Source organism: Sturnira hondurensis, unplaced genomic scaffold, assembly GCF_014824575.4.
Source record: "Sturnira hondurensis isolate 20B ecotype Veracruz unplaced genomic scaffold, ASM1482457v3 Scaffold0005329, whole genome shotgun sequence".
Classification (NCBI taxonomy): domain Eukaryota; kingdom Metazoa; phylum Chordata; class Mammalia; order Chiroptera; family Phyllostomidae; genus Sturnira; species Sturnira hondurensis.
Window position 1 is genome coordinate 2,505,609 of NW_028077960.1, and position 10,318 is coordinate 2,515,926.

At 51.6% G+C, this 10,318-nt stretch overlaps 1 protein-coding gene across 1 annotated transcript; it reads right to left on the bottom strand.

Moving 5' to 3' along the window:
• Positions 1 to 3,905: 3,905 nt before the first annotated feature.
• On the bottom strand, positions 3,906 to 10,048 carry LOC118987677 (ubiquitin-like protein 7). Its single transcript, XM_037046904.1, has 5 exons — positions 10,009 to 10,048; positions 6,267 to 6,397; positions 5,408 to 5,492; positions 4,794 to 4,851; positions 3,906 to 4,096 (listed from the first exon to the last, which is right to left on the bottom strand). Exons 1-5 carry the CDS (start codon positions 10,046 to 10,048, stop codon positions 3,952 to 3,954), a joined length of 459 nt encoding a protein of 152 aa, XP_036902799.1. The 3' UTR covers positions 3,906 to 3,951.
• Positions 10,049 to 10,318: the final 270 nt, after the last annotated feature.

The window sequence follows — 10,318 nt, forward strand, 5'->3', positions numbered from 1 at the left end:
GAAGTATTCCAAGTCATGAAATCCAAAGACCTACAGCCAAGATTGCTTTATCCAGCAAAGCTTTCATTTAGAATGGAAGGACAGATAAAGTGCTTCTCAGATAAGGTCAAGTTCAAGGAGTTCATCATCACCAAGCCCTTATTATATGAAATGCTAAAGGGACTTATATAAGAAAAAGAAGATGAAAAATATTAACAGTGAAAGGACAGCAAACACACAGTTATTAACAACCACACCTAAAACAAAAGCAAACCAAGAGGACAGCTAGATCAGGAGTGGAACCATAGAAATGAAGAACACATGGAGGGTTAGAAATAGGGGGGTGGGAGGAGGAGAAGGGGGGAGAAGGCACAGAAAATAGCATAGATGGTAGGTAGAAAATAGGGGGGAGGGCGAGAATAGTGGGGGAAATATAGAATCTAAAGAACTTGAGACACGTGGTTATAAACTAAGGAGGGGAGAATGGTGGGGGAGGGAGGGTGCGGGTGGAGGGGAATGAAGGGAGGGAATAGAACAACTGTAATGGTATAATCAATAGAAAAAAAAAAAAGTCACTGGTTGCATTCCTGTCAGGGTACATGCCTGGGTTGTGGGCCAGGTCCCCAGTAGGGGGCACGGGAGAGGCAACCACACATGGATGTTTCTCTTCCTCTTTCTCCTTCCCTTCCCCTCTCTCTAAAAATAAATAATTAAAATCTGTTTAAAAATGGTGAATTAGTGGGATTTTGATGTAACAGTGATTCAGCACTTAAAGATATTGATATTTGATACTCTAGTAAGGAAAATTAGCCTCATATTTAAGCTAGAAAGTCACTGGAATAACTATTTAGAAAAGAATCACAACTAACATGACTTTTTAGGTTTTGGTATGTATCCTAAGAATTGTATACAAATTAAAATGTCTGTGTACTTAGCCTAACACACTGAATAAAATCTCAATTATGAAGAAAAATGCATTCATCCTCATTAGTTATAAGAAATGTGTAAATTAAAAATAAGAGGCTACTACACACCTATCAGAACAAATTAAAAATACTGACAAAACCAAGTGTTGAAAGGATGTGGAGAAAGTAAGACTGTTATACATTTCTGCGGGGAGTGTACATTTGTACAGCTGTTCAGGAAGTCTATTTCACAGTATGTATTAAGCTGAACATATCCTATATTCTGGCAGTTCAACCCCTAACAATGTATACAAAAGAAAGTACATACATATGCTCATGAAATATAAGAATATTCACTGTGTCATTATTTCCAATAGTTCTAAGTGGGAATAACCCAAATGTACACCAACATAGAATTAGTAAGTACATTGAGTTACATCCATTGTATTCTATACTCTAAAGCAATAAAAATGAAGGAACTACTGCTATTCACAACAACCTCAAAGACTCTCATTAATATAGTCTTTAATGAAAGAAACCAGACACAGAAGACTATGTATAATATGATTCTATTTAGAAATATAACAGCGACAACAACTAACTATAGTGTTAGATGTTAAGACAACAGTTCCCTCCGGAGGGGGTGGGGAATGAATGACTGGGAAGGGGCATCCAAGGTGCTTCTGAAGTGTTATTAATGCTCTTTTAGCTTTTTATCTGGGTCATGATCATACAGATGTGCTCCCTTTGTGAAAATTCATCGAGTAGTACCAATACAATTTGTACACTTTTTCCTGGCTGTGCCACTCACATGTTCGACAGATAACCTAGGCTGGCTTCTGCTAGGGAGGTTCAGGAGACTCGGCTCTGCCACACGGGTCTGTCTTTCTCTAAATGCTAGCTCAGGCGGGCTCTCTTCATGACAGCAGAGGTGCAAAATGGGTGTGCCAATGTCCAAGTCCACTTCAAGTCTCTGCTTCCACCACGAATGCTAACATTCTGTTGGCCAAAGCAAGTCACATGGTGGCAGCTCGGAATGGGTGGGCAGGTTACTCCACTCGTGCACGGGGAAGGGTTTGGACACAAAGAGGACGATGAACGGGGCCGTCACCACAATCTACCACAGTGTTGGAGAATGAAAAAGGAAACTAATGACAAAACAGTAAAACACATACAAGAACTAAGAGAACTACAGGGTTCTCTGAGGTCACAGAAAAGGCTGTATTTCCTATTTTATCAGGTACTAAAATTATTCATGAGCCCTGGCTGGTGTAGCCCCGTGGGTTGAGCATGGGCCTGCAAACCAGGGGGTTGCTGGTTCGGCTCCCAGTCAGGGCACATGCCTGGGTTGTGGGCCAGGTCCCTGGTTGGGGGCACGTGGGAAGCAACCACACACTGATGTTTCTCTCCCTGACTTTCTCCTTGCTTCCATCTCTTTGAAAATAAATGAATAAAACCTTTAAGAAAATTTTCATGAAAAAATTCATGCATGGACATACCTTCTCACTTCCTAATGATAATCCTCTTATATATGATTCATTCTCAAAATTTTCACAGCTCCAGGAATAATGCCTTGTGTAAAACACTTGCAAAGCAAATCTTCAGCCAGAAATTACAACATAGTAATTTCTCCATTGTCCATTTTTATTTCAGGGTCCAAGAAAAGAAACAGACCCATGTAAGTCATATGCAACATGGGACTAAAACTGCAGCCAGGGCCCAGCAGCAGGGCCAGTCATGCTCCCTGATATCAGAGCACCAAGACCCATACTCCATGCTTGCCCCCCTGCCACCACCAGCGTGGATCAGCTAGAAAGGCCAAGCACTGGACAAAGCCAAGGTCAACCATCAGGTGTATTGGGGAAAGGAGACATGGGGCACCTCCAGGAGTGCCTCCCATGGGCAGCCACCTTGGCAGTTTGTTGGGGGTTCAGGAGGAGCAGGAAGTTCACGGGGCTCCTCCAGCAAAGATGAGCTCCAGAGCTGCTTGGATGTCCCCGCCAGTGGCCTGAAGGGCCCGCAGGCTCAGCTCGTCGTCGTGAATGCCCATGTCGCGCAGCTGCTGCAGCTGAGGCTGCCACTGGCTCTGCAGACAGACAGGACCAGGGAAAAGCTGTTAGGTGCGACCCTATGGAGACCCGCTCAGGTCTCTCCTGTGAGGGGCGGGGAAAGGGTGGGTTCCTTCTGCAAACTCTGACTTGAAGTTCCACACAACACAGGACGTCTAGTGAGACTGCAAGAGAGTCTCAGGGTTTAAAGAACAAATGAAAAGTTTATCCAGTAAAAAAAAAAGAGGAAATTCTAACAGGATCAAAGAAAAAGCACAAATGACCCAATGTCTAAAGTTCAAAAGATTACTTTCTTTCTCCTACTACACTTATAAACAGACATACACGTGCGCAGATGCGCACATATGCAAAAGGGGTGAGGAGGATAAGATTTCTCATTGTTTTGTTTCTTAGCATGCCAAAGAGCAAAGTCTTCCTCTCGTCCACTCTCAGCCCCTCCTGGATGATCAGTTCTGTTCTGAGAACACAAACACATATTCCTATACTTCTGCTTTCGTCATATTCCTCTTCGTATGGACACCCCCGCCCCCCCTGCTTTTTGTTTGTCTGTTTTTCCCTCTTCTGCTTTTTTAACGCTCCCAGTGTGTCCTGCACATCGCCCTATGTCAGGACTTCAAGAACATTTTAATAACCATAACAGGTTTTAACACCGTGGATGTCCTGAGGGGCACCATGACCCTGCGCCATTGGAACAGCACTGCAGTGACCGGCGCTGCACCAGTGTCCCCTCCTCACGCACACGTCTGCAGGACAGACCCTGACAGCTGGGACCCTGAGGAAGCACCTGGTGCGGGCCCTCTGTGCTGCATGTTCTGTACGTAGTCAGTCCACAGAGCCACCCTCAGGCACGTACAGCATGTCTCCCCAGAACAGATGCACTCCCTGACTCAAACCGAGAGTTCCCGAGGAACACCCTCTGCCAGCGCTATACATAGCTGCTGAGGAAAGCATTTTCCTGGGCCACTGCCGGCCCCTGAGGGGGCCCACACAACACTCTCCTAGGACTCACCTGGCATGTCCCTGTAGGAGCTGGAGGGCGTGCTCCGGGAAGAGGAGTCAGCCCCCGGGAGCGCTGTGCTGCCTGCCACCGAGTGCAAAACCAGGACAATGGCATTGACTAGGGCCGGGTGAGCAGGTACCAACCTGGAACAGGGCCAGCAAGAAAGCCAAGGATGAACGAGGAAGAAAGAGCACCCCTGCCATGACAAAAGTCTGGGTGGCCCTAGAAATGTCAAGCCCCCTGTGCCTGCCCTGGAATCCCTCAGTCTTCTGCACCCCCTTCCAGTGGGCTTCACCCTCCTCTGCTCTGCCCCTAGCAACAGTGGCAGCGCCCTGGCATCCACTGTAAGTGCTGCACCTCCCCTTGGCACAATGAGACAGGACAGCCCGGGGGGCTCAGGGGTCTGCCACTGCTTCCCAGGTCCCCCCTCTTCCCTTGGGGGGCAGTGGGGGGCCTTGTTTCTTCACTTGCAAAATAAGAGACAGAACCTCTGCTGTCCCATCTAGTTCGACAACAACAGGGAACTACACACCTGCTTCCTTCCCCGGCTTCACATCCTTCAAAGGATCCTTCATACCTACTGAATGACAGCTATTCTGAGCCCAGCCCACGAAGCCGCCTCCCTCAGACCCTGCTTCACCTCCACAGCAATACATGTTCCTGCCCTTGGGCTTGTCCTTCCTCACAGCACCCTGCTCTTTCTCACCTCCTGACATACTTGGGGTAGACTTGGGGGTAGTCAGGGACTGGGCTCCGAGAGCCGAATGCAGGGCAACAATTAGGCTCTGCCAGACTGGATGAGGAGAGATGGGGTACTCTTGAACAGATGGGTGTACTTACGTATCCAGCATGTTGGGGTCAGCAAAGACAGAGAAAAGGTCCTTGTCCTGGAGAACCCCTAAGGAGAATAGGACTCACCTCAGACCCTGCCAGATCCAAGAGGGAGGAGAGGTGTTAGGCCTCAGAGCAACAGGCTCAGCTGGGGCACAGGACCCCAGAGCGCCCATGTAGGAAGCGGGAGAAACGAAGCGCCCAGCAGCACACAGAGTGCCCTCCATCTCGCCCCCTGCTCGCCCCCTCACCCTGCAGTTAAGTCACGTACTGGTGCCAACACGCCAGCCTCCTCTTTTCCCCATTATCTCTGGGTTCTTCCCTGATCCATCCCTGATCCATCACATCACAGGTGCGCACCGAGTCTCCCCTGATAGCTGTGGTTTGGGCTAACCTGCCCTCGTCTGACATCCTCACAGTGTCATTTATGATGTCAGTTAGGCTGCGGGGCTGACAGCCCTAGGAGGGCTGGGTATGCGGAGTGCGTCTGGGTTCTCCCCTCCCCGCCACAGACCAGTGGTTCTTCAGAAGATGGTCAGAGTCTCTTCAGGTTTCTGACTGCCCTCTTCTGGCTTCTGCTCCTCCAACAACTGCCACTTCCTCAAGTTCAGCTCTGTACTTACCGAGAGCAATGGGGTCACTGCTCAGGCCTGGGGTGGCCACAATGATCTGATCCAGAGACTCCTTATTGCTCAGCATCTTAAAGACCTGAGGGAGAAACAGGGAGGGCTGAGCCCAATCCACTCAGCAGGTTCCCACACTCTGCTGAAATACTTGCCCCCTCTAAGTGCCTGCACACCCACCACCACAACGCAACAACAGCCCCAGGAATCAGAGGAACCTCTTTCTTCTCTGACATCGTGGCTGACTGGAGGGGACACAAACAACTTTTTTTAAAGGCAACATCACAGTAAACCTTCCATCTCTAGTCCTTCTCCCATCTACACTTCTAAAGTTCCCAAAATAACAGCTCTCATTACAAGCCAATAACAAGGTTTCTCTGGTCCCAAGAGTCCTTTCTAGTCTCCATACAATTATCCTTTCACAGTCATAGATATGGGGAAGTTTACAGCTGTATCAACTTTGCTTATCAACTCTCCTACAGAGAGACATGAGTGCATTTCCCAGGGAGGAAATCCAGGTGAGAGGCAGGGGGCAGGCAGCGCAGCCAAATTCCAAGACTGAGGCCCAGTGGAGACCACATGTGGACCCTTTGGCTGGGATCATATTCATTCTGTGAGGCCGATACCAGGAGAGGTCGTACCATCATCACTAGTTGGAAACCGACACTATGCAGCTGAGACAGCCTCTTTGGGGGAACACAGGCCTCTACTGAGACCCACAGACATGGCAAACCCTCCCCGAGGAACTCTTGGTAGCCATGGTAACGGGCTCCCAACTCCCAGTCTACACCACTCTCCAGCAGTCACTCTCCTGCAGGTCTGGCAAGTCCCAGGCAGGGAGCTGCACACACACACTCACCGCCTCCCTGTAGGAGGAGCTGCTGTGCAAGGCAGTGTGCAGCACTCGGAACTCCCGCAGGGCGGCCACTTTGTCCACAGGTTCTGTGGACAAGACACAACAGTTACCCCGCAGCCCAGGCCCTGCCCGTGCTGCAGACACAGAACATCATTTCATCATGTGGCCAGGTGCCGCTCGTCTGCAGGTCTCCTCCTTTGTCCCCCCACTGAGAATTGCGTGCCCATTCAGAAAAACACACTTACAACACAGAAATGAAAACTGCACTCTTTTAAGCATCTCCAGGCTACCAAAGATCATCAAAGCCAAGTTCCAGCCGAGAGGAGTCTTATCACATGAAAGACATTGCTCTGATCAACATCCCACTGCAGGAATTCTAGACTTCACATTTGAAAAGGAGGAAGGTATAAACAAGTCAGTAGATTCTGACACAGTGATTTAAAGTATTAAGTGCTGCAAGCCATCCAAACAATACGGAGGTAAGCTGGTACAACATGTTAAGAGAAAAAAAACAAAGTTGTATGTGCAACTCTAATTAAACCACATAAAATGTGTCAGTGTGCATGTGGTCCAAGGTAGGGGGGGCACAAAGAAAAGAACAGCAGTTAGCAGGGTGACATGATTCGGGGTAATTGTTTCCTCTCTGATATTTTCTTTCAGAAACTTTCTTTCTAAAGTTTCCAAAATAACAGCTCTCACTACAAGCCAATAACAAAAGTTTCTTTATCCCAAGAGTCCTTTCTAGTCTCCATATAATTATCATTTCACAGTCATAGATATGGGGAAGTTTACAGCTGTATCAACTTTGCTTATCAACTCTCCTACAGAGAGACATGAGTGCATTTCCCAGGGAGGAAATCCAGGTGAGAGGCAGGGGGCAGGCAGTGCAGCCAAATTCCAAGACTGAGGCCCAGTGGAGACCACATGTGGACCCTTTGGCTGGGATCATATTCATTCTGTGAGGCCGATACCAGGAGAGGTCGTACCATCATCACTAGTTGGAAACCGACACTATGCAGNCGCCAGCTCCCCGCAGCGTTCCTGCCACTCCAGTGTCAGCATGCACACTCACACTCACACTCACCCAGACCTGCACGCTCCCCGCAAGGACAGCCCGGGACCGCAGCGCGCCGAGCCCGTGCCACACACTCTGCACCCAACCCGCGGACCCGCGGACCCGCGCTCTGCCCGCTGTGCGGCGCCACCCACCTTTCCAGACAGCAGAGACGCGGGGTCCGCTCCTCGGGTGGCCGTGGGTGTGGACGGCCGCCCAGAGCAGCAGCAGTAGCAGCTACAGCGGGAGCCGTGGCCGAGGCCGCCGGCGGGGACGCGGGAGGGCAGGGCGCCGAGGGCGGTGCATCCGGGCAGAGGCGAGCAGAGCTGCCCAGACTGAGCCAGCACCAGAGCACAGGCTGATACCAGCAAGAGGCGGAGTCAAACGCATGACCCCACCCCGCCCCTCCCCCGCCCCCTCAGCCTCTCTCGCCTCCGGGCTACCCCAGGGGGGGCGCAGCGCCCACCGCCCGGGGGACCTTTGCCACCTGCTCCCGGGCACTTCCACGGGAGAACCCCGGCGGACGGGACAAGACAGGCTTGCGGTCCTCTCTGATACAGCGGTGGTCCCTGTCCCCTCTCAGGGCCTCGGATCCACTCCCCCAGCCCGTGAAAGGGTTGGCCTGGAAGTCGGAGAGGACCTCTCGGGGGCACACACTTCTACGTGTGTACGCCAGGTACCTCGCCAATGGCCGGCTCAGTGGTTCGGACCTGGAAGGCTGTGCTTCTCCAGGGTAGGCTGGCCTGAGTGCACAGGGCTCCCTCTGAGCTGACAGCTTCTTCCCAAGGTGGGTGAGTGGCAGAGCTGCGGTGAACTGTGGGGAGCTCTCAGCGCCCCATCATTGCTCTGCTGTGAGAAGGTGGAATTTTCATCTTGGCGGGGCTCCCGCCCCTCCCTTCTTCCCTCTTCTCCCCCTTCCCCAGCCAGCAGCCTTCTGGGCTGCCTCCCTGCAGCCAGCTGGTGTGTGCTCAGAAAATCCAAACTCATTTCCATGTGAGTGCAGGGGGATGTAGTCAAGAAGGCCCCTTACCCAAGCAGAAAAAGAGGGAGCATCCTTCGTGCTTAGGACTAACTGTGAGGAAGCAGAGTCAGACAAACTCCAGGGGATCTCTGCTCACCAGCTACCTAGGGCTGGGCCACTTAAGGCAGCCTGCAGAGTCCAGGCCCAGTCTCTGTGCAGTCACCTACGCAGACAACTCACCCATGAGCTGTGCCCAGAGTAGGGCAACCCTCCACTTTGGCTTGTGCCTGAGGGAGCCATGGATGGGAAACCCACTTACCCAGGTGGACTGCACTGGGAGGAGCGGTGGCGTGGAGCAGGCAGCAGAGATCCACGCGAGCCTCCAGGACCCCCACCTAGCTGAACCTGATTCACACACTGTGGATACCAGCTACACAGGGAGCAGGCTGCCCTGGCCCTAACCACAGCCCCAGCCCTCTGTCCTGCTCTACAGCCAGAAATGTATTGTTACCAGGAAGTTTTGCTTTACCATTCCAAATTTTGTTTCCAGCTATCCCCTCCATCTTCCCTAAGAGCCCCAAGATACCTCAACAGGCCAAAAGGTGAAACCAAGATGCCTCCAGAGACAGTGCAGGGCTAGGTTCCCGGTGGACTACTCGGGTCCAATAACTTTATAATGCCCAGAGGCACACTGCCCCAGGGGTGGGGGGGACGGCTATGGACCATCTGAGAGCCCCTCCCCCACTGTAACCACACCTGTGGCCCCAAGGTCAGCAGCATTTCCTGGGCCAGGCTGGCCTCCAAGACTCACACTCAGTTTCAAGCCCAGGGCCTCATCGGCTGTGCTGTTTGACCCTCGGTGTCTGCCTTCTCTGCAAAGGCAAGCAAATTAAAAAATTGCTTGTCCCTGCTTTTGAGAACTGAGAATTTAGAATCAATGGTAACACAGCCCATGTGCACAGCAATTCGCAACACAAAAGCCACTTCCACCTCTATTCTCCCCCTCAGTGAGAGAGCATAACCGCATGTTTAAAGAAGGAAAGAGACACAGGCGGTGAGGAGCCTGCTCAAGGTCAGCTAGCGGAGCCATGAGGGAAACCCAGGCTTTCTGACTCCAACGGCAATAGCTAACACTGAGGTCACTATGTTCTGTGCGTGTTTCTTAGTCTCACTTTATTTCACCTTCACAATCATATGAAGTAGGTGCTAGTATTTGGCTCCTTTTACAAACGGGGAAATCGAGGAACAGAGAAGATATGGGATATCCCCAAGGTCGCAGTTAAAGAAAAGCTGGGATTAAAGCTCCGGTAATCTCTCTGGGGCCGACCCCCTTATCTTCTACATCATAATGCTCTGAATGCAACCCACCCTCCCGCTGCTGCCTGCTGTGTTGTTAGGCTGGAGTCTGGGTCCGCACAACCCTCCGAAGGCCCAGGCAGGGCCCGGGTTACCAGATGCTGGGCAGGAGGGCCGACCAGGGGCTAGGCTCAGCCTCCCAAGCAACAAAGCAGCAGATAGAAACTGGGGCAGATGCCAGGGGCATTTTTTTTTCCAGGCTGGGGTGGGGGTAACGGGGTAGTGCTAAAGACCATCCCATGTCATATCCCTGGGTGGGCCTCTGGCTGGGCTCCTCCATGGCCAGCTCAGCACCTGCTTCACCACCAATGGGCATCCCCAAGCCAACCAATCTAGGGGCAAAGGGCCAAGGCCAGATGGCATCCCACTCTTACTTGGCTCCAGGCGGCCAGGGGAAGTGAGAACCAGGCCCATCATGATTTGGGTAGTAGCTCTAGAGAGGGAGAGGGTAGCTAGAACATGGGCACAGAGGACAGCAGGTAGGCCTCTCTGGACCAGTGTTTGTGTGTGGTCTCCCTGCCTGCCACATAGGAGGCCACTGCTGGGTCCTGGGCCAGGACCAAGGACAGAAGCACACTCCCCACCCCCAGACAATGATAGGAAATGGACCAGCAAAGGGGAGCAACAGATGTAGATGCTGACAGGCCTGAGGGGGAGGCACATTCCTGCCCACCCCTTCCTCAA